The sequence below is a fragment of the Halichoerus grypus genome, chromosome 13 (genome assembly GCF_964656455.1).
Source record: "Halichoerus grypus chromosome 13, mHalGry1.hap1.1, whole genome shotgun sequence".
Lineage (NCBI taxonomy): Eukaryota > Metazoa > Chordata > Mammalia > Carnivora > Phocidae > Halichoerus > Halichoerus grypus.
The window spans coordinates 4,595,073-4,622,258 of record NC_135724.1 but is presented as its reverse complement, the minus strand read 5'-3'; the positions used below and the strand labels follow the sequence as shown (position 1 = coordinate 4,622,258).

At 35.8% G+C, this 27,186-nt stretch overlaps 1 protein-coding gene across 1 annotated transcript; it reads left to right on the top strand.

The window, feature by feature from the left end:
• The first annotated feature begins 96 nt into the window (after positions 1-96).
• C13H18orf63 (chromosome 13 C18orf63 homolog) lies at positions 97-26,910 on the top strand. The gene is made up of 11 exons (XM_036122327.2): positions 97-254; positions 2,009-2,087; positions 4,338-4,394; positions 7,176-7,287; positions 7,887-7,928; positions 9,464-9,540; positions 15,017-15,126; positions 15,961-16,057; positions 16,171-16,256; positions 17,728-17,911; positions 25,858-26,910. The coding sequence occupies exons 1-11, from the start codon at positions 121-123 to the stop codon at positions 26,908-26,910; spliced, it is 2,031 nt and encodes a 676-aa protein (XP_035978220.2). The 5' UTR covers positions 97-120.
• The last annotated feature ends 276 nt before the right edge of the window (positions 26,911-27,186 follow it).

Sequence of the window (27,186 nt, the reverse complement as noted above, 5' to 3'; positions counted from 1 at the left end):
CAAATATTCTGTGATGGGTTGGTATTAAAACCCTTTTGATAAGATAGTTTACTACCATTTTACTGCTGTTTGTTTATTTTTAAAGGCCTGATAGCTGAGACATTCAGTCAACAGGAAAATATGAATGATTCTAGGCAGCAGTCACTGTTCTTCATCACACCTCCAGATTTACACAAACTCTGTGCTGTCAGGATAATACTGAGTAATGAGGTGGCGGATACTGAGATTAGGAGTATACAAATGAAGATGTGCAGGTAAAAAATCCATTCTATAAGTAAGGCTTTCTAAGTTTTTGAGATCTTTAAGAGCTGTTTCAGAAGTATCTCCTTTAAAACAAAATACTCTTCCATTTAATCTGTGTATATAATTTTAAATACAGGAATTCAGTTTTGTTCTGACCAGGTATATTGGATTATATTTAGGGAAGGACTTAAAATATTTGAGCTTGAATGCCAACGTTATTCAGTTTTTATATTTGTGACTTCTTGTGTGATCTTTTTAATTTAAATTTTTTACGGACATTGATAAATCAGGTTCGTAAAAACTTAGAGGTAGAAATTAATAAATAAATATTTACTGAGTACCTACTGTTTATGGACACTTTAGGAGATACTGTAAACATTTTAGATTAATGCAGTTTCTTATTTTGTGGGTCAACATAAGATGATTTCTGAAGAGTATTTCTCAAAGAGCTGTTTTGAAATGTCTGACCCAAGATATTCTTTGAAAAACAGCTTGATTGAAGCCTAAAGTATAACTCCATGATTGCTAAGAACCCACCATGTATTAGTCCCTTAAATTGTTTGAGTCACTCAAAGAAGGACTCTTAGAATACAGGTTATATCTGTAACTGAATTTCTTGGAGAGGAACAAACACAAGATTGCTAGGAGCCAGAAATAAGGAAAACACTCTTGGGGTGTCTTCCCATTTTGCTCTTATTTACAAAAGTTTTCTTCTCCCCATTGTATATTTTCCCAATAAAGTACATCCGGGAGCCTGTACCCTTTGTGTTAAGGTATCATTTGATACCTATTGGACATTTACCTGTGACTCCTTTTGGAAACAAGTGGGTGGAAAACCTGAGATTTTCTGCTGTTTACCCTCAATTTGAGGGTGGCCATGGCCACAGAGTGAGGTGTCTTGATTCACTGTCCCAGTAACTGACAGAGGCTGGAACAGATTGAGGAGAGGCTTAGCTATGTTAGACAAAGGCAGGCCTTGCAAAACCAAGTACCTGCTGCACCTGGTTCTGCACCAGTGTTCTGACCAGAAACAGACTGGCCCATCTTACTTTTTGAGGTAACCCCTCCCCACCACGCACACTCTCTTATTTTTTAAAGTTTGTTTTCTTGATATTAATTTTGAAATTTTTCATGCGTTTTATCCACCTTTTCCTTGATCTTTGAAACAAAATTCTTGATGATAATTTGAATTGTGATTTTTGTTGTGAGTTCATTTGGCTGTTGGATGCTAAAATGAAACCACTACTCACTTCATTTAGGTTTGGAAAAAATTGCCTTTTTGAAGGAAAAGCATCTAGTCAGTAGTTCTAACATTGAAGTAGTTGATGACTTCACTGATAGATGAATCCTTAGAGTCTTGCCTCCAGTACCTCCGGACTACCACTTAAAAAAAGGAAAACAGAAGTTAGAAGAGCTGGATTCTTAACAATATATAGACATCTTCAAATCTCTATTTGGACAGAAATGGAGTTTTAAATGAAGAATTTAGGTTCACGGATGAAAGAGATTGGGAAACTAAGATGCAGGGACAATATTCATATCAATATCTGAAAGCTTGTAACAGTCTTAAATCTTGGCTGAGTGGCTAAATGTTCAAGTTACCATGTTAAGCGTGGGGAGGGATACAGAAGTCTATATAACACAGTCCTTCCCTAGAAAAAATGTAAACTTTTGAATAGAACTAAGTAATTTTCAAAATGTTCTGATAAAGTAAAATCAGACAGAGGGCAAGTCCACTTTAAAATTGTACATTTCATCTCCACAGGCAATTGCTGTATTTACACCAAGATATTCTTACATCACCTGTGCCTGGAATATTAAGCCAAATTTGGGTAGTGATGGCGGTTAGTATTTTAAAATTTTATGAAGTATTATTACTTATTATTGGGAGCAATATTGATAAACAATAATTCAAGTATTAATTTTAGCTCAAATTGAAGGTGGTTTCTGAAGCCAAATTACCTTGTGTTGTAGTTTGAACCATTTATAGACTTTAACTTCGATATACCTGATGTTTAAAATTCATTTTTGTGGTTCTAATTTAATATTTAGCTTTTTGTCACAAAGGCTAAGATAAAGACTATTAATGAATAGTAAAATTATAGCATAATTTTAAGGTAGCATGGGCTTAATCTTTTTTTAATATTTTATTCTTTAGAATTCCACTTAATATAAAGGAAGAAGTTTCGTATCCCAACGTATCTCCAATTGTTTTTAAAGAATTTAGATCAATGGTTTACTTATTTTAAACTTGATATTTCTCTTCTTCTTTTTTTCCACCAAATATTTATTTATCTATTTGAGAGAGGGAGCATGCATACACTTGCACACGCACACACAGAGGGAGAAGGAGAAGCAGACTCCCCACTGAGTAGGGAGCCCAACATGGGGCTTGATCCCAGGACCCTGGGATCATGACCTGAGCCGAAGGCAGATCTTTAACTGACTGAGCCACCCAAGACCCCGACAGTTCTTTTTTTTTAATTTGGAAATTTTATTTAAAAAAAATTTTAAGGGCATCTGCATGGCTCAGTCAGTTAAGCGTCTACCTCCGGCCCAGGTCATGATCCTAGGATTGAGTCCCACATCGGGCTCTTTGCTCAGCAGGGAGCCGGCTTCTCCCTCTGCCTGCTGCTCCCACTGCTTGTGCATGTGTTCTCTCTCTCTCTCTCTCTCTCTCTCTAACAAATAGTCTTTAAAAAAAATTAAAAATTAAAAAAAACAAAATAAAAAAATTTACACATAATAAAATTACAACGAGAAACAAATTTCCCAGTGCTGTATGTCACTGGGAATAATAATGAAATGCTAAAAATCTTTATAAAAATTATATTATCCTGAGATTTTTGTCAAAAATCTTTCTGAAAATCCTCATATTCTGAGAATTTAGATCTTCAGAATTCAGTGAAATGAACATTTATTAATACTAACAAGCCATCAAAAAATCTTTAGTTCCTTTATTTTTCTTCTATGTTATATGGTTATATATTCATCTTTTATTTTCTCATTCTTGATATCATTTTTAAGAAAGATAAGCTGTTGACGGACAAGTAAATACTACTACCTCTTATTTGTATTCTTCTCTACCTGCAAATCTTTATGGAACAAGGAGGACATTGTTTCAGAGTTCTAGTAAATTCAAGCATCTTAATCTTAGCAAGAATATTAAAAGAAAAGTAGCCATCTAAAAATGTGTTTTGCTTTCTTACAAAGATATTACATACTATAAATTTTTTGAAAATATTTAAAGTAGAAAATTGGATTTTTATACATAGTATTTTGAAACTTGCCTTTCATTTCTCCTTGAACAGCCTCTCCTGGATGTTCTGTTTCAATACATACATCTTATTAATTGTTAAGGCTGTCAAATATTTCATTATATGGGTGTATAATAATATTTTCTAATGCACATCTGAGTTTCTAGTTGTACTACTACAAGACTTCAGAAAGCATCATTGAAATTATATTATTTTTATTTGGTAGTTTCTATGATTTAAATTCCTATAAGTGCGATTGCAGTACATTTTGAACTAAAATCTAGGTAATGCTAAATTATTCTCTGAAAAGCTTGTACTAGATAGCATTTTAATAGTGTATTGAGAGACTCTGTATTTCCACATTCTCATAAACACTGGGCATTAACAACCTTTACATATCTGCCAATCTGTTAGGTTAAAAATAATATCTTCTTTGATTTCTGTTTCTTTAATTGATTAGTTGAAGCACCTTGGTCTTTTGAACTTTCTCTTGAGGTTATATTTGTGTCCATTTTCCTTATTCGTGCCTAGAAACTTATTATTAAGAAAGGTGTTAAATATTATATGAAATTTATTAGCCTTTTCCTTTTCTACATTCATGTCACTCTCAGAAAGGCTTTTCCTCATTTTGAGAATGTACCCACAGATTCTATTTTAGGGAGAGAATGATTATCACTTGCTTCTCCAAGAAATAGAAGCTGTTAGGATGATAGCCTGATGATGGGTTGGCTGTTGTATGTTTAAATGTTTAAATTCTTTATGTATTGCATTATTTAATAATATATTTGTGTTAAGTAATTTTTATAAATGTGGATTTTTATTGATTTGTTGTTATAGATACCATTTTATAAAGCTGGAAAACTTAATGCCTATATTGAAAAATATGGAGCTAAGGTAAGTTTTTAAAGGATAATAATTGCAAATACTATTTATAATGATTTTGTATTCAACTTCTTTTGTCAGCAAACAAAAATTAAAATATCTTTCTCATATGATATTGCTTTGCATGTAAAAGAACCACCTTTTTAGTTTTTAGAGTTTGTATAGAATTTTTATTTCTTCCATAAATACTTAGTAAAATTCACCAATCAAATTATCTGGGCCTGGCATTTTCCTTGTGGGAAGGTTTTTGACTACAATTTCAATGTCTTTAATAGATGATAGAACTATTCAAATTATGTGTTTCAAGGAATTTGTCCGTTTCACCTAACTTGTTATACTTATTCACATAAAGTTGCTTGTAATACTCCCTTAATTTCCTTTGCTGTAGAATCTGTAGTTATGTCACCTATCTCATTCCTGATATTGGTAATGTGTCTTGTCTTTTTTTTCCTCCCTAATCAGTCTTGCTAGAGGCTTAGCAAGCTTATTGATTGCAAAAAACAAGCTTTTGGTTTGGTAGATTTTCTCTGTTGTTTTACTATTTTGTATCTCATTGCTTTTCATTTTCGTCTTTATTATTTACTTTCTTATGCTTACTTTGGGTTTACTTTGCTCTTCTTTTTTTAGTTTCTTAAGGTGGAAACTGAGGTCATTGATTCAAGAACATTCCTTTCTAATATAGATACATTTAGTGCTATAAATTTCCTCCTATGTATGTGTTTTGTTCTCATTTTCCTCAGTTCAAAATGCTTTCTAATTCCCCTTTGATTTCCTTTCTGTGGGTTAGTTAGAAGTGTGTTACGTAGTTTCCACATATCCAGGGATTTTCCAAGGATCCTTCTATTGTTTTCTAATTTAATTGTGGCTAGAGAACATGTTTTATATAACTTGAATGTTTTTTAATTTATTGAGACTTGTTTTATGGCCCAGAATATTATCTTCCTTAGTAAATATTCCTTGTCTAATTAAAAACAATGTGTATTCTGCTGTTGTGTCAAGTAGTCTATATATGTTAATTGGGTCACAGCAGTAGATAGTGTTGTTAAGCTACTATATTCTTATTTTCTATCTACCTTTTGTATCAGTTACTGAGAAAACATGGTACAAAAGTTAGCCCTGTCTTTAGCCGCAGTGGTCAATGACCCCATCTTTGCCCTGAAAGACATCCAGGTCATGAATCAGGATGGTTATGGATTACAGAATTGCCCTACATTTCCTCCTTGTATGCCAAGGCTGAATGTATGCTGATACATTCTACTGTATCTGGGTTAATGCCTCAGTCCAAGCCGAAAGTCAATACAGAATCAAGGAGAAAACAATTTGGCTTTCTAAGGAAGATCCTGATAGTTTATGGGATTTGTTCAGCTGTTTAGGCCTGGGGAGACCCTGGGTTCATGTTTGAGGTTAGTGTTACAGGTTGGCTTCATCCTGCTGCTTGAAGTCCTAGTGATAGCATCCTTAATTAAAATATCTATGAAACAAATTGAACAGATTTGATCCTCTTCACTGCCAACAAATTAGTTACTTGTATCCTGGGAAAATTCACCAGAAACCAAAATAGTACAAAAATGAAGGGTGAATAATATTGGGAAACAATTCTCCTTGGCTCTCTCATTTCTCTGCATATCTTGCTAAAAGCAGCAATGGCAGCATTTTCTTTTGGACTATATTTGTAAGGATATTTGTATAGAAGAAAACCTTGTTCTTTCCCTAGCCCTGGGTATTTTCCGTACATGCATGTGGCTAATCCATACTCAGCTGATGACTCAAGATGGACTCTGCTGATCTCAGAGTTCACTCTCTGTGCAGCTCTACCCCGTCTAATATTTTGCCCCCAAAACTAGCTCCCTTGGCCTCCTGGACTCTCAGCTATCCCCTCAACTAAGGCAGCCCATTGACTCTTCCAGGGTTCTGCCTCCCTGCACCACAGCCTAGAAACCCTCTTTAATCGAGATGCTGGGGTGGGGGGTGGGGGGTAATTGTAGGATTTCCATCTCTTAAGGATTGCTCTTCTTTCTTGCTAGATGTCCAGAGTCTTGTGAAATACCATTTCATGTAACTTGCTCAGTTTTTTAGTTACCTCAAGTGGGAGGATAAATCTGGATCCTATTGCTTTTTATTAGTCAGAAGTAAAAGTCTTGATTTAAAAAAATTCCCTACCGGGGCGCCTGGGTGGCTCAGTTGGTTAAGCAACTGCCTTCAGCTCAGGTCATGATTCTGGAGTCCCGGGATCAAGTCCCACATCGGGCTCCCTGCTCAGCGGGGGGTCTGCTTCTCCCTCTGACCCTTCCCCTCTCATGCTCTCTGTCTCCCATTCTCTCTCTCAGATAAATAAATAAAATCTTTAAAAAAAAAAAAAATTCTCTACCGGTAGAGATAGTCTGCTGGTTTCATGTGTGCACATGTAAGTAATTGTTTTCTGATGTTGAACTAGAGTGAACAACAATGAAAATTATAATACAGTTCTGGGCTGGTTTCCTCTGTGCAGAGCAGAATACAAAGTATAGTGTAGGGTCCTAGCACAGGAGCTCTAAAACTTTAGGCTTATTGGGACGGGATAAGGAGGAAGAATTTGGCCATTGTAGCATGATAGTCTTCATGGTTTCAAAGCGAATATGTTTTAACAATAATTTAACTTTAGAACCAGATAGGATTAGCTGTAGTGATGACTGTAACTGATACCCAAAATAACACAGGTTTTTGGGTGATGATCTAAACACACATTTTCTTTGAGTTTATAGGACATGCCAATTGCTGTAAATTTGTCTGTGTTTTGTTCTTTAATATGTTTAGGTAGAGGCTCCACAAAGAGTAATTCCTGTAATTCTTCAAAACTGCCTTTCATATTCACTCACAGCTAGACTTGCTCCAGCCTGGAATAAAACTGGTCATCTCTTGGTGCAAGGTGACTTTATATCTTTCAGTCATTGGGGGTTTCTGAACTAGATTACTTCTATTCTGTGCATCTGTTTTAAATTTCAAGATACATTATTTTTAGGGAATAGTTTTTAAAGCATAGCCCCAGCTAAGCCTTCTCAGGCAAGTCCACAACAACATAAATGTCATCTTCTTACTTAGGATGGTATCCAGAGGCCTGCTGATGTTTTTTCAAAGAATTTTTAAAAATTATGTAATACTTGATGTTTACAAAGGAATAAATATAAGTTATAGAGCATTATAATAAAAATGAATACAAATTACCAAAAATGGTTGGAACCAAAAGGCTATTCTGGATTTTGTGTTGAGGTCTGACCATTTTCTAAGTACTTGATGCCAGGAAATAAATGTTAGAAGGAAGAATTGGATATTTCTGTCCTTTTAATTGAAAAGATACTTTTTGAGTGGTTATATTTTTTTCTCTGAACTGTCTTTAAATATTCCTTTGTGTAAAACTGCATTTTAAGGTATTTTCCTTAGCTTTGATAATTAAACATAAAAAGGTTGTATTTATTAAGCATGATTTATAAGTTATAATAATGTGGCATACCCTATGAATTTTTTAAGGGAGAGAATTTCTTTCTCAGATGGGAAAGCAAAGTGCTGTTGGTAAGTAAAAATGCATAAGTCAATAGATAAAACATTAATATGGTTAACAGTCATTAAAGAAAACAATGTTACAAATTGCTGGGTTGTTACAATCTTGATGATTATCAGAATATAATCAGGTATTATTATAATCACAATTTTACCCAGGACATCATCTCTGGGTCACAATATATATTCTTATTTATGAGAAAAAAAAATTTACTTCTCGTAATTGGAATAAAATCTATATTTTTAATTTCTCTACTTAATTGAAATTATTACTCTGAAGAAGTTAAATTCTGCAGGCATTTGTAATGTATAGCTTCCAGACTCGTTGAAAATTCTTTAGTACTGTTGTAGGTAAAAGATGTATTTCTTATGAGAACATAATTCTTCTTTTCCTTAAAAGAGAAAAAAAAAGATTGTCTAAAGAGACAAAGATGACCTAAAATACACAGTTTATAGTATGGTCTAATTCTTTCATAGATAAGCATGGCTGTTCAAGTAGACCTGTTCCTAAACAGTAGTCCACAGATAGCAGACAAGTGGAATCCTAAGACCAAGTAGACATTAATCAGTCATGGTAGCTTTCACCACAATTTGGGCATAGCCTTAAATCCTGAGCTAGCACTTATAATCCACAACTATTTAATTTGAGTTGACTTTCAGGCTGAAGCCTATTTGCCCTCCTTGCACTAGTTTTAAGTTGGACACGGCAGTCACTGTGTTCTAGCTCTGGACAAATGGGTTCATTACAGAAATTCAGTTTCATCCCCAGACACTGTCAAGAGACTATAGCTGTCAGAGGTTAAAGATAAAAGTTTAGAAGAGAAAAATTCCTCACTCTTGTGTTAGAATTTTTCTTTTAGTTTTACCAAATGTAATATTCTATAGCAGAACTGATAAATTTTAAGTGTATAGCTCATTGGATTTTCACAGACTAAACATATCCTCATAACCAGTTCTCAAATCAAGAAACAGAACATTACCAGGACCCCAGGAATCCCTCATGCTTTCTTTCAGGTACTACCCCTTCCCAGGATAACCACTCTCTGACTTGTATAAGTAATTCTAATTATGAGAAAGCAAGGTAGAAGCCTTGGGGCTCTATGAGATCTGTATTGTATCTGCTGGTATATTGATGAGCATTTGTTAGGAAAAGACTATGAAGTTAGGAGCTTGGCATGGCACCTCTCCCGATTTAAGAAGACAGTGTCCATTTTTCACATGTAAATAGAAATCAGGCTTGTAAAAGGTACTTGTTGAATTGTTCTAACTGTGGGATGTCTCATTGTTCTTATTGTAACCTTGCCCTGTGGTCCCCCAATACATACATGCCCATATATCCATGTTGTTTCAGGCCTCTGTCTCATCTGCAGACTCTCAAACATTATATGGTGATTTTTTAAAATTTTACCATGTGAGGACAAAATACATATTCTTAATTGAGTTTCTAATGTGAATAAATAAAGTTAAGGTTATTTTTTGTTACTTAAAATATTAATAAAATGGAGTAATAATTCCAGAAAATTCACAGTTAAATATTTTATTTTCAGTATTAGACATCAATGTAACTGAAAGTCAAGTTTGTCTAAGTATAGAAGCTTACACAATCAGACTGCCATTACCTGAGGTACCACATATTTTGATTTCTATAATTAACTTTGCTATATTTACTATATACTTTATTACCAACATGCTAGTAGGTTTTAATTTTTAACAAGAGTGATAAGAAGGGTTTTTTATTATCAAAATCCATATTATTAAATGCTTGATATGTTGATACTGTTCCAAATCTGTTTACTCAAAACGTCAGTTTAACACAGTTTTTTTTTAATTATTTAAAAGATTTTATTTATTTGAGAGAGAGCATGAGCAGAGGGGAGGGGCAGAGGGAGAGGGAGAAGCAGACTCCCCACTGAGCAGGGAACCTGACTCAGGGCTCCACCCTAGGACCCCAAGATCATGACCTGAGCTGAAGGCAGATGCTTAGCCAACTGAGCCACCCAGGCGCCCCTGACACAGATTTAATCATATTATTCTCTTGCTCAAAAATCTTTTTAAATGGCAGTGGAGAGTCTCCACAACCCTGCCCTGCCTCAGCACTTACTTCTGGCCTCTTTTCTCACCTCCCAATATTAAAGACACTATTTCAGCTCATACTAAATGTAATATCCCCTTGTTAATATTCTGGTAGCATTTCTTATATTTGTAAAAAAAAATACGTAACACTGTTTGCCTTCTTAGAAGGATATGTCTTTTATTTTACTAATTCCCATAGCACCCAGCGTAGAAACTTACACATTAATAGTAACTCAATAAATATTGTTTTCCTTCTTCTGTGACAGTGGTTCTCAGTAGAGGGGGGTGGAGAAGGAAATGAATGACTTTGTTCCCCATGAGTCATTCGGTAAAGTCTGAGGAAAAATTTGGTTATTAAAAAGGGGGAGGGGTATTTAGTGGTTTGAGGCTAGGTATGCTGCTAAAAAAAATCCTATAGTGCTCAGGACAGCAACCCCACCTCCACCCCAACAAAGAGTTATCCATCCTGAAGTGTCAGTGGTGTCCGTGTTGAGACAAATGACTCCTCCTTTGCTTAGAGTGACCCTCTCATTAGCTATACATCCTGCCCATCCTTTAAGGGCCAGCTCCAATGCTATTCCATTCATATTTCTCTTTAATTTTTTTGATTACCTGCTATGTTGAGGCAATAGACAAGTCAAAAATAAATAGGCTCTACTATCTGGCCCTCAGGAATTGTATAAGCCAGTAGGGAAAATGACCTGCATAAAAATAAATGGAATGGACAGCATGACATGAATATCTTGTACTGCTGAGGAACCTTTCTAAGGCTTGGACCCACTGTGACCTCCCAACCTCTTTTAAACCTTCATTCTATTCTGCACCATGCTCATATACTTAGGTGTATGTTTAGAATTATACTCATTTTTATATCCCCAGTTTACTTTAGAATAAGCTTCTTAAGGACTAATACCATGTCTTACTGTCCTTTGAATTTTCTGCAGATGAGACTTGTGCTTTATATATCTGAGTTTTGAATCAATTAGAGATTGACAAAGAAGAATAAGACATATAGAGATCAGAATACCGTCTTTATTACTAGGATGAGAATATAATTTATGGTCCCAAATGGATACTTTTGAGAGTGAAAGGGACAGTAACCTAAGGGGATACTGGCGCAACATATATGAACTGGGGTATGATAAAAATAAAATCAGATCAGTTAAAATTGTATTTATTGAATTTATTGTACGTAAAAGAATAGTTTGTGAACCAAGAGTCTTCAAACTAACAGTGTAATGAAACTCGGAAGGGTGTTGTTGCAGGACAGTTTATATAATGAAAATGTAGAAGCTATTTTATCTTTATAATGATTCATTATAATAATGGGGTTTTCCAGATGACAGGGGATTAGTTAAAACTGATTGTCTTACTCTGTTTTGGAAAACAATTTAAGTTTTATTTATGATTTTAAGAGGCATTTACAAGAAATAATCGAAGTGAAGTTTCAGTTGTGTTATAGAATGAGCTGGATTAGGTTTTACTTATGTGCTTAACTGGTTTTGTCTGCTTAAGGGATTTTCAAGTTTGGTCTTCATTTTATTTATTTTAATAGATATATGGTCACACTGTTTATTATGGAAAAAAAACAGTTGTTAGAGAATATGTCCTATCTGAACCGTAGAATTAGGTAGATTCCCTGCTACTTGTGGGAGTAATGGAAACCCACAGGCTCCCTTGAGAGATCAGACACCGTTCCCCATATGACAGGATGCAGTACACTACCTTGTGCCAGCAGGCCAGTTCCCAAGAGGAAGAAGGAATTGTCCCAGTTTTATCAGCCAGATAAGTCACCTGATCTACCCTAGGGAGGAATGAGTGGAAGGGCAGAGAGACATCAGAAGTATGTGTTAGAGCTTTCTCAACATGGAAGCAAACACCAGAAATGGAGAAGATGTACTCCTATCTTCTACTCAATATTATATACTCAGTACACACTTACTCTATTCATTTAAATTGATTTCCTAAATTAAAATCGATAATCAGCTCCTCCAAATCTCACTTTACCTAAATTTTTGATATGGCATTTTTCATGTTCTGACTGTTATAAAAATGAGTTTCATACATGTCTATGTTCCTATTAAGTTGTGATCTCTTTGAGAGTCTAGTTTTTGCCTTATTTATCTTTGTTCCCCAAATAGACTAAAAGATAATTGCATTGAATTTTCCTTTTATCAAAATCTAGTATTGGTTATAGGTCTGGTGGGGGGAATAAAAGTGAGGAGGAGGATGTTTACCCTTTCTCTCCTTTCCAGTTTATCTTCTACACTTTCATTCCCCTTAAGTAAGCTGGGACAGAGGTTAAGTAACTTGCTCTAGGTCATAAAGGTAGTAAGAAAGTGATTTAGGATTTAAAAGTTTTTCTTTTGACTCCATTCTTTCTGCCACACTGCATTATACTTCCTTCACCTAGCCTTAGGTTTCTTGACTCAAATTTGTACATCCCATAGAGCCTGACAGGAATAGATATTTATTATGTACTGAAAAAAGTAACAACAGTGTTCGATAATATAGTACCAAACTAAGTATCATAAGAACCACATGACTTTAGGAGTTCAGGAAAAAAGGAGATGTTTGAGAGAATTCATATTTGAAACCTTGGAACTGTGACATTATTTTCTACCCTTTCCTTCTTGAAATCATATCCTTTTTTGATTTCTCTGAAACTGCTTTATCCAGAATTTCCTACCACTCATTCATGGTTTTTCCTCTCTTACTGCACCTTAAATGTTGCTGTTCCCTAGGGTTCCAACTCTTCCAGTGGTAAGCCTGTACACTTACTGCCCAAATATTCTTGTATAATAGCAATTTGTCCTTTCTCAGATATTTTCACATGAATGTACTGATGATGCTCTGTCTTGGTTATGCCTGAAACTGAATTATTTGTCACCCTCACTAGCCCCAACTCTGTTCTTCCTTGTATTTGCTCTTGGTTACTGGCATCAATAGCCAATAAGTTAACCAGCTACAGATTGCAGAGTTACCCTTGGATCTCACTCCCTACATCTAATCAGCCATTAATAGCCTACCTTGGTCTCTGAAATCTCTTCCTCTCTCTCCATTTCTGCTGCTCTAATTAAACTCTCTTCTTTTGTGTGAACTATTAAAATGGTTTCCATATTGGCCTTCTTTTTTCCAGCCTTTCCCCTTATTTATTCTCTAATTCTTCTTCACAGTATCAACAGAGTTCTCGTTCTAAAACAGATGGCCCCAACCTAAATATCTCTAGTATCTCAACATTGCCTAGAGCAAATAAAATCCAAATTCTTTAGCTTGGCATTATAAAGAAGAAGGTATATTTACTGAGTACCTTGTTAGTGCAGGTCTGTTCAGGAAAGGACACATTATAAATATTTGTTAAGTAAATACATGTAGGAGGTTAACTTTCTCTTGGGGCATATGGTGAACACTTGGGTAGTTAGCCAGTCTTCAAAAAAATCTATGTTGAGAAAAACCAATATAGACATTAAGTGCTGGTACCATGGAGATCTCTGCAGCAATTTGCTTGAATCTCTGAATAGTGTTGAAAATAGCCAGAAGGATATAAACTCAAGCTATGTAAGTGACTGTATATGAGAACCCATAAACTGAATATCTGGACATACCTACCCTCTCTGAATTCAATTTTAGGTTCTGTTTTCCCTCAATCTATTTATTCACCTGCAGTCAGTCTTTCCTGACATTCACAGCCATCCCAGCACTGACTATCCTTTTCTTTTTTTTAGATTTTATTTATTTATTTGACAGAGAGAGAGAGAGCACGCACACACAGCAGAAGGAGCAGCAGAGGGAGAGGGAGAAGCATGCTCCCCACTGAGCAAACAGCCCAACATGGGGTTGGATTCCAAGACCCTGGGATCATGACCAGCGTCAAAGGCAGACGCTTAGCTGGCTGAACCACCCAGGCGCCCCATGACCATCCTTTTCTTAGGTCACAAATTAGACAACATAGCTCTTAAGTACAGTATACCACCGGGCAAATTTTCTCCAGTGCACAGGACAATATGAATCCTTATTCATTCTGTCTTTGCTTTCTTACCTCACAACATAACCAGCAGTTCTTATCTTCCTATTCCTGCATTCATGTTTTTCTGCTCTGCCCTGCTCCCTCATTTCCATTAGTCTTAATAAATGCTATTAGAATTCAGGGAAGGATCAGTCACTGAACGTAGAGGAGATGGGTCTAGCTCTAGGCCTGTAAGGCTCTTATTGGTAGAACTCATAAATCAGGGTAAGGGCAGTGCTTTAAGCAAGTGTATTGTTATTTATGACTTGTCTAGGCAATAAAAAAAATGGCCAGTTTAGTTGGAGTTTGTTGAAAAACAGTAGTAGAGAATGAAGTTAGAACATTATTTCCCAAAAGCTGTATGATGATAGGTTAAAAAGGGCATGAGGGATTATGAACCATTCTCTCTGATCCTAACACAGTATCCTCCTAGGAGGACATTAATACTTCAAGTCTCTCCTTTTCTTTGATTCACTGTATTAAAATGCCCCACAGGGTAAGAAAACCATAAGTGGAAAAGGATTGGTAAACTATCAGCTTAAATACCCTGCAGATAGGGCACCTGAGGACCAGAGGAAAAGCATTCCAGGAGATGGAAAATGGATACAGAAGGAGAATATTGGCTCTGTGCTCTCCTTTCCAAAGACCAAATAGAGGAACAACTCCCTAACTCATCCTCCATTAAAAAAAAATAAAAAATTAAGACACTATTCTTACAAAATGTAAATACCTTCCTTTAGAAGGAATTCAATTTCCTATAAGCATAATCAAAAAGTTGAAAACCAGTTGAAATAAGTATGAGAGAGGTTCAGGGTTGGAAAATGAGAGAAAGCATGAAATACTAGATATATTGTACAGAGAGAAATAAGGAGAGCTGAAACATTGATTACATTATGTAAAGTGTTATGTATCTCCAACTTAAACTAAGCCTTTAAAATTTGTGATCGACTATGTATGTGTTTCTTTTTGTTTGACAAATTCTTTTGAGGACTTACACATTAAATCTTATTTCTATTAAAAGCTAAGAGAATTTGGTATTTCTCAGAGTATTATAAAGGATTTTGATACTGACAAGAATGCTGTCATTGAAGGACATTCAATTTTAAGCAACTGGTGCTACGTTTTGCCAAGGTGAGATTTCAGTTTGTATCATCTGGGATGGGTCCAAGTTATAGTTAGTTCTCTCTCATTTTGCTTCAGCAACGATGTATACAGAAGTATAAAGGAATTTTTGAAACAATTTTTGAAAGCGATTTGTAACTTAAAAAATGTCATACAGAAGCCATCAATTTCCTGTATCAAATTACTAAAACAATTTTATTATACACTTACACTTTTGTTAAATATAGTCTTTACAAAAGTAAAATTTCCAGATACCTCATTATGAACCATTATATAATAATATATAATATAATAATGTAATAATATCATTAAAACCTTTTAAATTGTGCATATAATTAATGTTTCATTATCATTTCATAGGAACTGTTTTAAGTTTGAACTGTCTTTAGGGGAAAAAAATGGCTTGTTATTCATATAAATAGGACTATTGGGATGAAATTTTAAAAGAACGTTAAGTAACAGAATGTGCATAATAATTTAATCATCAAAGCAGAGAAGAGGTAGGTAGGGAACATAGATTTGACTCCGATTCATTTAACTCTTAACAGAATTTTCCTTAAAGTCTAACAGTTACTAGGCATACTTCTGTATGGCAGCATTTACTAAACGTTATTTTGTGTTTATAACTGGCACATTGCATTAATTCAATTTAGTTTTTCCTAACAATTCTGGTTGTTAAGATTTAATAAAATGGTGTACTTGGAACTAGGAGCAAATGATTAGTTTATTACTTATGTATTGATAGTGGCTAAATCTTTTTGAGTATTCTCTAAATTAAATTATATAGTTAAATTATATCCAAGCACTGGCTCATAATATTTTATCAACTCTTATTTTTCATAGTATGAAAAGGGGACAAATAATAAGAATTCTTCACGCCATACCCCCTGACTGTCCTTTTCACTCATATGAAGATTTCCAGATGCACTGGAATGACCTGGTAAGGAATAGAAATGTATATTATGTTAGAAGCTATTTGATTTTTGCTTCTTATAATTTAACCTAAGTTTAGCTTTCTCTTAAGAGAATTTCAGCTTTGTTCTTAATTTTTAGTATGGCTATAAACTTCCAGAAGATTGTGGAAATACTAAAATATACTGCAGCATCTACTTCAAAATGATAGGAGGAAAGATCTTCACATATCCTTTTACACACCACTTATAACAGAAGCCCCTTCCAACCTCATGATCCAGTCTTACTCCTGGCTCTCATGTTGTCCTCATTTTCAAACTTCTCTATGTCTCAATGAAACTGCGTTCCCCTCTACTTTTTTTCCCCAGCTTGAATGTTTTTTGTTTTCCTTAGAATTTTTCTATTTTTTTTTTGAGAATGAGCTTAATAATGATTTTTTTTTTCTCTTAAGCACTATTGCAACAATTTAGGCAACAAAAGGAAATTTAGAGTAGATAGAAAAATGTTCACATGATTGCTACTAGACACTAAGAAAATCTTAGGATTCTCCTTAGCCAAGTGCTCCCTCCAGTGGTATTTTGGATATTATTGAAAGGGTAAAATTAAAAGAATTAGTCTTTTTACAAAGATTTTTGTCTTTGGAAGATTATTTAATTTTACAGGCAAAATTTAGAGGATCTGACTTGCACTTAATGCACCCCAATGATTTAAGAAAATATCTGTCTTACCATTATTTTAAATAAGTTAATAATATGAGTGTTCAGGTGAAACTTTTCAATTACAATTGGTACTGATTCCACATTCCTGTGTCTGTGTTCTGACCTGCTGGAGTTTCAGACTGCAAGAAGGAAGAGTCATAGTGTTCTCTCTCTCCATGCTACACTTCCTAACCCAAATCTTAATATAAAATTGAGGTTGACAGGGATCAACTACTCCCTTTCATTAGATGCAAAGACGTTATTCCAAGTCCTCAGAATATTTTTCTTCAGAAAAAGTAACTGCTTTTCTAAAAGAATTGCTTTTGGAGCTTGAATACACTCTATATGTGTTGTTTCTTTGTATTGAATTTTTACAGCTTTTGGAGATGCAACCTCTCTATTGTTTACTATCAACACTTATTTTTGTGATCTCTAAAGGTCATAGTGTCTTTCTTATAAATTAGTTTTGAAATATCTTAGTCGGCCAGTCTATATAGAAAGCTCTATAAGAAGGACACAATGAGCAGTCTTGATTTTGAGTGTTAAAAGAGAATGAAGCAAGATCCCTGTGATAAAACACATTTTGCTTTGGAAAATATGAGATAAGCAATATATGAAATAGGATTTATTTATGTGTGCCTTTTTAACAGTTAATATTGTAATACTTTTTTAATTCCATAGAAATTGCTATCTTGGGGCACCTGGATGGTGCAGTCAGTTAAGCGTCTAACTCTTGGCTTCAGCTCAGGTCATGATCTGTGTTGTGAGATCAAGCCCAGAGTCAGGCTCTGCACTCAGCATGGAGTCTGCTTGAGATTCTCTCTCCCTCTGCTCTTCCCCCACGTGTGTGTGTGTGTGTGTGTGTGTGTGTGTGTGTGTGTGTGTGTGTGTATGCATATGCATGCATTCTCTCTCTCTCAAATAAATCTTTAAAAGAAAAAAAAGAAATTGCTATCTCTTAAGTACAAAAACTGTTCTACTATTCTTTAACATTGTTCAGATACCCTCTCAGCTGCATCAGAAATCAGCCCATACAGTTCTTTCCAAGGGTAGATTTGGAAGGTGTGTTGAAAAGTTTCATTTCAGACTTAAAATCTAAACTGCCTCATATCTGTGGCTTTCCAATAAAGATGACAACTAAACCATGCTACTACACACAAGAACTAATGAAACCTCATGTACAGGTAAGAGATTTCATGCCCTACTGAGCTCTCTAAGACATAGTGTGCACCTATCTTGGATCTCTTGCTTTCTGTGAGGGACTATCTAACCCATTGTACTAGAATTCTTTTCTCTCAGTTCAGTGTTTCCTTTAATGTTACTTGTTATTGTACTTGACCATTTATCACTGCTGTTTGTTGTCTTTTTTGTATTTATTGTGGCATTGTAGTAATAGTTGTTTACTGGTCTCTTCTAATTTGGCATGAGCTCCTGGAGGGCAGTGATCATATTCATTTTCTTATGCCAACTGCCTGGTACAAAATAGGTGTTCATTAAAAGTTTTTTTCAATGAATATATGATCTTATAGGGCAGTTTGGGAACATTTGTCTCATACAAATCCAAGTTTACTTTGAACTGCCACTTCATTTGAGTCTGCTTGATCCAAAAAGCCTTTGTATAGTTCCATTTACATAAATTGAATTAATTCAATAACATTTTCCTTGTAAGATGATATGCCAAGTAAAATCTTACCAAAAAAAAGAAGCAGCAATTAAGCAATACTGATGAAGAAAATATGCTGGCCTATCTTCACACTCACTAGAATAAGATTTCTTTGTCAACAGATAATAAAATTGGAAGGGAGGTTTTGGAGAAACAAATGTAAGGAATTTAATTTAAAATTTTCAACAATGACCTTTCTTGTAAATGACAATTGTGTGTTTTCATAAAAGGGAAAGATAAAAGTTTGAACAATTTGAGCAGTTTGAATTGTAATATGAATTATATGAATATTTCTGTGTCTGCTCAATCTTTTTTTCTTGACTAGGTCCTCTGTTTATTTTAGTTTCCACTGCTCCAATGATTTCAGCTTTCACATGGTGTTGACTTGCTATGGATTATGGCATTTTTTTCAGCTTTTGCTTCTATGCTAATTGTTTCATTCTCTTTTTGATCCTCAACTAAAATCAGAGCCAGGATCTGATAGGCCCCATTCATCTTTTCAGGCCAGGCTATATCATCTGTCACCCAGCTAGTATTTGGATTTGCTATCCTTGCGTCAAGGACACCTCATGTAAATGATATAAAAACATGGCAGCCTATACAGACATTCAGGGCCAATAGGCAAGGCCATTTCCTAAGAAGAGAATGCGAGGGGTGCCTGGGTGACTCAGTCTGGTAAGCATCCAACTCTTGATTTCGGCTTAGGTCATGATCTCCAGGGTTGTGAGATTGAGCCCCACATCAGGCTCGGCGTTCATCAAGGAGTCTGCTTGAGATTCTCTCTCCCTCTGTCCCTCCCCCTTGCTCTCTCTCTCTCTTTCTTTCTCTCTCTGGAATAAATGAATCTTTAAAAAAAAAAAGAAAGAAAGAAAAAGAATGTGAGTGGACAAATTCCAACTGGCATCCTTATGATAATGAATCTTAAAGTTTTGCCCAGACATAACATTTTTAGTAGTTACTAGCCAAGTCCAAATATGAGAATTTAGAAGTAAATACATCATTATATAATGCACTTTTATTGGATATATTTATCGAATACTTATTATTTCCAGCCCATGTCTGTTTTAGAAATAGTGAATCTGGACAATATACTTGTGCAAATTTGCTTCTTAAAGGTAAAATAACACTTAATTGGAAATTCTGGTCTTTGTATTGCTCCTGACAATAAGAACTTATCCTACTCAGTTTTATTGAGTGCCTCTGTGTGCCAGCTTCTTTTACGTGTATTATTTCATCTTAATCATCTTGGAATAAAGAATTGTTTTCCCACTTTTTGCAGAAGAAACTGAAGTTCAGAGCATCCAAGTAATTTAACCAAAGCCACGCAGTTAAATACATTGCACAATTAGAACTGAAACCCAGAGGAAGATTCTTAGTCATGAAATTGGGAAAAGTTTAGATTTGTGTTTAAGAGCTCTGGTTATAGGAACCTTTACTGTGTGCATAATCTTAGGCAAGTTATTTGATCTCCTTGTGCTTCAGTTTTCTTGTAAAACGGGGCATGGTAGTGGTGCTAATAATAACATTTGTCACAAATTGGGCTCTCTAGGAAGCTGACTCTGGAGTCTAGTGCACATGATGTTTATTGGGGACTGAATTTGGAACACCTGTGGAAGGTGAAGATGGAAGAAGATGGGGTAAAGGGAGAAGTCATTAGCAAAGCAGGTACCAGGTAGTTTTGGCCAATCTTCCCAGGAGCTCTAAGGCTAAAACAGCCCGTCATGGTGGTTTTGCATTGTCCAAATAGCCAGGCCTTTATAATCTCTCCTTCATCTGTCATTGGATTTGGGCCACCCAGGGATAGGCACGTCCATAGGTGAGGTAGGTTTCTGGAACTAGGGCATCCCTGCAAGGGCCAGCTCCCAGCAGTGGGGGCAGCAGCCCTTTTGTGAAGGGGATCTGAGCAGCATGTCACTGCGTCCTTCACAGTGCTTCACAGGGTGTTTTGTTTTTTGTTTTAGGATTAGATAATACCCAGAACAGTTCCTAGTACTTAGCTCATAGTAAATGTTAGTTCCTGTTATTGCTACACCACATGTTAGCTCTAAGATTCATGCAGCCTAAAAAGCATAAGTTTAAAAAGTGAAAAACAAATTGATCAGACTATTTAATAAAACTCAACCAACTTTTTAAAAAATTAAATTAGCAAGAGTGCTTAACCAAACTAGTTTTCTTTTTTAATTGATGGAAGTTCTCAAAGATAAATAAATTAGTATAATAAACTCTCATATGCCTGTCATCTAGCTCTTCTTTGATGTAGTTTTTGGGTGGGGAGTAAACTGGAGTATTTTAAAAGAAACCCAAGATACGATGTTGTTTCATCTGTAAAGACTTCAGTATGCATCTCTATCTGACAGGAACTTTTAAAAATTATTTACAATAATTCCTTAGTATCATCTAATACCAGTCCATATTGCAATTCCCTGTTTATCTCAAAGATTTAGGGGGCTTTGTTTAAATCGTATCCAAGCAAGGCCCACACATTTTCATTTGGTTGTTATATCTTTTAGGTCTCTTTTATCCTATAACATTCCAAACCCCCTTCCTTTTTTTATTTATGTCAGTTATTTGCTGGAAAAACTGGACCATTTTCCCTGGAGAACGTCCCATATTCTGGATCTGACTGTTGCTTTCTTGTGTCATGTCATTTGCAGTTAACATATTCTAAACCTCCTCTTTCCTACAAGCCTGTGGTTAGATCTAAGCTTAACTGAATTCTGGTTCAACTTTAATCAAGAAACACTCAGGTGGTGCAATACACAGAACCAGATTTTAATAGATAAAACACATTTAATCAGTTATTTTGGTCAATCCTCAAGTTTCATTTAATCATTACCTTAATTCTAGGACTCCATTAAATGACATCCATTCATCTAAATACATGATAAGGCTTTTGGTTTTCTTCTACAGTTTATGTTAATGTGCCAAGTTATGTTAAGATGTTTGTAAAGTTCTAGAAATTAAAAGTCAATTTAGCCACATTTGCCAGTGACACCTGGAACAATAATGGTAATAATGTAGTAAAATATAAGATTTTTGTTGAGTTATGACTTCATAAAGCTTTGGTTTGTTGACCCTTTAAGTATTTTAGTTCCATGAATTATTTATCATCTCATCTGCTGTTTATATTGTCCTTTTTGTAGTCTTTTTATAAATTTTGAATATAAACCTAGAGGTTTCACCCTTTGGCTATTTACTATATTTTAGAAGTTGAAAGAATGAGTAAATAATACATCGATAGGCTACAGGGCAAAACAAGCCCTTGGAAGTTACTCTCATCAGATGTATGTTTCTGAGATAGATGAAGATGAAACAGGGTGTGAATGTAAACATATTTCAGACACATATTCTACATAAGTTTTATGTCAGAATGCAAGTAATTCTATTCTCATCTAAATCTACCTAGAATGAGTTTTTCTTTCGGAATGTCAAGTAGTGGATATGTTGTTTAAAAGTTACTACAGTTTATAAAATGCAGGAGTCAAAAAAATGGCTTAGTTCTTGAATCCTTTTTTCATCAAATGGAAAAAAGTCTATCTAAATATTTTAAGATGACCAGTCACTTCTGATAAAACATCTCTTTGAGGTAGAATTTCATTTAAATTTAAGAATTGTTCTTCTCCCCATGATAGCATCTATGTGCAGGAAAAGGCTGTGTGGGGTGAGGGCATTTGGTGTATTTACCTAAAATGATCCAGGAGAATGAATGCTTTAAGCTGTTTCTAGACACCTACAAAGATCGTGAGCTGGATACGTGGCTTCTGTTAACTCTGCAACTGAAAAACCAAAGACCTTAATAATTGAACTTTTCAGGGGAAACTGCAGAAGTGTGGCTTTACCTTATTTCTTCCTTCCAAATAATGTATGAGTATGTCTGATTAGTTGATCCTAAATTGCATCCTGAACCCTAACTGCAAAGGAAAAAAATGTCCATTTTAGATTTCCAGGCACCAGTTTAGGAAGGAACACTAGATGGAGGGAAGAATGGATGTTGAACTTCAGTCCACCAATATCCATCACACAGTCACAGCTGGGTAATGCAGGGGAGAGAGGGGCATTCATTTCTTGACCTGGATTGGTCTGATGTTGGTGGTATCTTGACGAAGATGACGTATAAGGTTTTCTTCTAAGCTCCCTTGTTCAGAGAGTCTTCAGAAGAACAGTTGCATCCCCTCTTCATTGTCTTCAGAAGTATATGTCAAACCCTGTTTTGGGTTGAATTGTGTCCTCCTTGTCCCATATTCATGTGTTGAAGCCCTAACTCCAAATCTCAGGATTTGACCTTGTTTGAAAAAGGATCATTGCATATGTAATTAGTTAAGATCAGGTCATGCTGGAATACAGTGGGCCTCTAATCCAAGATGACTGGTATTGTTTATATAAAGGGGAAATTTGGAGACAGACACACGTGCAGGGATACCATCATGTGAATATGAAGATGACCATCTATCTACAAGCCAAGAGGAGAGGCTTAAAACAGATACTTTCTTCATGGCTGCAATCCTAACAACACCTTGATTTTGGACTTTCGGCCTCCAGAACTTTGAGGCAATACATTTCTGTTGCTTAAGCCCCTCAATTATGATACTTGTTACAATAGCCCTATCAAACTAATACAAACCGATTTTTGATGAATGCTTTTTCATTCAGGTTAGCAAATCTTCAGGGGTTATAAGCCAGCTCTTATTCATTAGTCAACCTCTGTATCCCTTCATTCAGGGTCATGAAACCTGGCTGGGTCTTCTGTGCCCTCTGAAAATTATGGGGAAGTAAAGTAAGGTGACTTCTTGCTTTACTGTCATGGATAAGCCTCCAACTTGGGAAATCTACAGATGAGAAGTGAGCCCTCCCCATCTGTTTTCAGCATCAACTCAAACCTCACCCAAGATTTTTCTTGGAGTCTTCCCATTTCTCCCAAAAATAGCCAGGGTGGGAGAAAGAATATTGTTCTCTATGGTGACTTTGTATTATGTCAACTTAAGTATGCCAGAAGTATATTTTTCTGAATTCCGTTCTCTACACAGTTCAGGCTTAGGGTGGCACGTGACTGGAGAGGTGGAAGTGAAGCAAGAACCATGTTTACACTTGGAAAGTGTATGTGAAGGCTGAAAGACAACTCAGACCCCTGGGGATGTACTATGGCACCTTGTTAGTTGGTGTGGAGTAGGAATTAGGCCATAGTTCCTTCATCTCCCACTATATCTTCTCTTTAAGTCTCTCTAAAGTCCGCATCAGGTTTTTGTGCAGCTTCATTGCATAGTGCACCAGCCCTTCAGTAGGTCACCTGTATTGTGACATTGGAGGCTTGAGGGTGGTAAGAGATGACGTGGGTTCTGGCTAGAGGCAGCATGCTTTCTGACATGTACACCCATATTTCAAGATGGTCACAAGATTGTCCATCCACATGCCCTTATGACCAGTGACAACACTCATGCTATAGCAAGGTAGGGGTCTTTGTTCCCTCCTCCTGTGTTTGGGCAGGACTGTGACAGAGGTGATGCTGCATGACTTCCAAGACTAGGTTAGGTGGAAGTTGTCTCTCTCAGGACTCTTGCTCTGGGATCCCAGACCACATGAGGGGGCTGCCTGAAGTTAGTCCAGTTTACAGCCAGCATCCAGCATCACACGTGAGTGAGGAAGTGACACCAGCCCCAGGGTCATCTCACTGCAGCCCCATGAGAGACTCTGAACTAAACCAGATCAGCTCCCAGAATCGTGAGAGAGAAGACCTAATTATTGTTTTGAACCACTAAGTTTTAGTGTGACTTATTCTGCTTAATAACTGGATCACTCACTTTTTCTTTGCCTATTTATAACTCTTATCTCTGAAAACTCTCTCCAGCTCTCCTCTCAACTCCACTCAACAACTGAACCTCCAGTAGTGGAGAGAGTTCTGGTTTATACAGTTCTGGTTTATACAGTTCTGGTTTGCACATTATTCCTAGCAATTTTAAAATTTTATTTCAAGTTGTGACTCTGTTTTTGATGCCAGAGGATGAGAAAAGAACTCCCTATCCCATGTTTCAGATTATTGTCACATGTCACTTTTATGGACTCTAGGACTCAATAGATATGTATTTTAAAAGACTATAAACACCTCCCATCAACAGGTGAATGGATCAATAAAATGTGGGATTTCTATATAGTGTAATATTATTCAGGCATAGAAAGAAAGGAAATTTTGACCCCTGCTACAACATGGATGAACCTTGAAAACATGCTGAGTGAAATAAGCCAGACACAAAAAGACAAATATTGTATAATTCCACTTATACAGGATACCTAGAGAGGGCAAATTCATAGACCTAGAGAGTAGAATAGAGGTTCCCGGGGGCTGCAAGGAGAGAAAACTGGAATTGTTGTTGAAGACTACTGAGTTTCTGTTTGGAATGAAGAAAAGGTGGTGGAAATGATAATGGTGATGGTTACACAACAGGAGTGCAATAAGGAATGTACTCAATGTCCCTGAACTGAAAAATGGTCAAAATGGTAACTTTATGTTTTATCTATATTACCACAATTTTTTTAAAAAGACTAAACACTTGGCTGTCTTTGAGCTGTCTGACTCTTTGTCGGTCTGACAGATTCTTGTTGAATTGCTACCAGGTACCAGCACTCTTTTAGGCAATGAGAATACAAAATGATCAAAACACAGACAGCCAATGTCCTATAGTCAAAACCCTACTTATTCTTAAAGGCCTGCTATAGATGCAACCACCTCTTCCATTCATTTAATTTCTTAGAACAAGAATTTTGTAGTAACTGTGAATGATTTAAGAATGTGAAATATAGGGGCACCTGGGTGGCTCAGTAGGTTGAGCATCCAACTCTTGGTTTCAGCTCAGGTCATGGTCTCACGGTCATGAGATAGAGCCCTACCTTGGGCAGCAGAGAGTATGCTTGATAGCCTCTCCTTCTCCCTCTGCCCCTGCCCCTTCTTGTGCACTCTCTAAAATAAATCTTTTCTAAAATGTCAAGTATATAAGAATAAATACATCATGGTTCCTACCCTCAAAGAATCTAGTATCTACATAAGGTGATGGAACATGCATGCTGAAAGACAAGAACACCACCTTTTACTACTATTTTTTTGGTGACAAATACTGATAGCATATTCTTAGGAAGTTGAGGGGGGAAGAATGTAAAGAAGAGGGAAAGACATTCTGAACGAGAGCAGCATGGACCTATTTGGAGGACAGTGGGTAGCTAATTGTAGTTTTCATAGTTGATTTATATAGAATGTAGAACATATCTTCATCTAAAATATCTTGAAAGGTTGGTATCTTAAAAAGGATGCAAACCATAGAAGCGTACATGTTTTCTCAAGAAAGCTCATTGGTTTTTTTTGTTTTTTTCTGTTTTATAGTAGTGTTACTTTATATTCTTATTTTGATATTTTATATGTTATTTCTTTTCCATTAAGAACATTTTTACATTTTAAAAATTTCCTAATCTCTATCCTTTCAGGAAAACAAAGTCAAGGCACCTAATCTGACCACTAAACAAATGTTCAAGTTCTCTCTGACTCAGGGCCCTTCCACACGACCTGCTCTGGCTGAGCGTCTTTTACCGTGTTCAGTAGTCATGGACCACAAGGTGGAGCATTCTGGCAGCCATCTGAAGAAGCCCTGGGTGTCCTCAACTCTGCACCTCCAGCAAGAAGCTCTCCAGAACAGAAAGAAATCCCTGTCTGACAAGGCACCCGAAGTACATTTGGAAGTACCAAAGCCCAACAGAGAAAAGATTCGAGTTCAAAGCACAAATTTTAGTTCCCAGAATAATATTGCCCCTCAATTCATACCAGTTTTCAAAAATCAGTCATTACAAATGAACAAAAATATCTTAGAACCTGGCAACCTGAAAAGAAAACAGCATGTTGTTACAGAATCTAAATTGTTTTCACTTAAAACTAGCATGATGCAAAATGACAAACTGAATTTAGATCCAGCTATGAGAAAAAGACTTAATCATAACATTCAGATGAATGCTAGAAATTTAAATCAGAAGACTTCTAGACTACAAGAAAAAAACACTGGGTCCTGTGAAAATATGATAAAATATCCCCCTTCTAATGGAGAATCATCAACTGTGAGTTTAAATGAAAGTAAACACCTGTCTAATAGTTTAGCATTTCAGATGTCAAATAACAGTTTAGGTGTAATAAACAGTGCTGTTGACTTCCAAGTGAATGGAAAAGAAAATTTAACAAACAAATATATAACACAAATTTTAGGAAGAGGCCACAAGTCACTAAAAATAAAAAAACAACCGCACATTTTTGATTCAGACACAGAAACGGAAGATCCCCAACTACTACAGCAACGATCAATAAATCAAACTATGAAAGTTGATGTAAATGACCACAAATTGATAAGCAAAACAGGCCACAGGTCTAAAAGAAAATTGTATCAGGAATCTTCAAAAACTTCAAAGAGACCTCATTCCAATACTATCCATTATGGACATTCCAGTTTCTCTAGGAACAAGGTAAAAAAATCTGGGGTATTTATCATATGGTAGGCCTTTGAAACCCCTAAAGATTTAAATGATTTTCCCCAGATCATCTAGAAACAATGACAAACTGAGTATCTACCCTAACACAACTGCAAGTATATACAGTTAATTTTAACCAAGTGTGATTCTTTAATCTGATTACAGATACATGATGTGGACAAATCAAAAGCTCAGAAACCTCTCATTCCTAAAGCTTAGAACATGGATGTGAAGGAAGGAAATGTCCACCAGGTAACTTAGGTGATACATTTTGATTTATTTTTTGTTACATTATCTGAATTG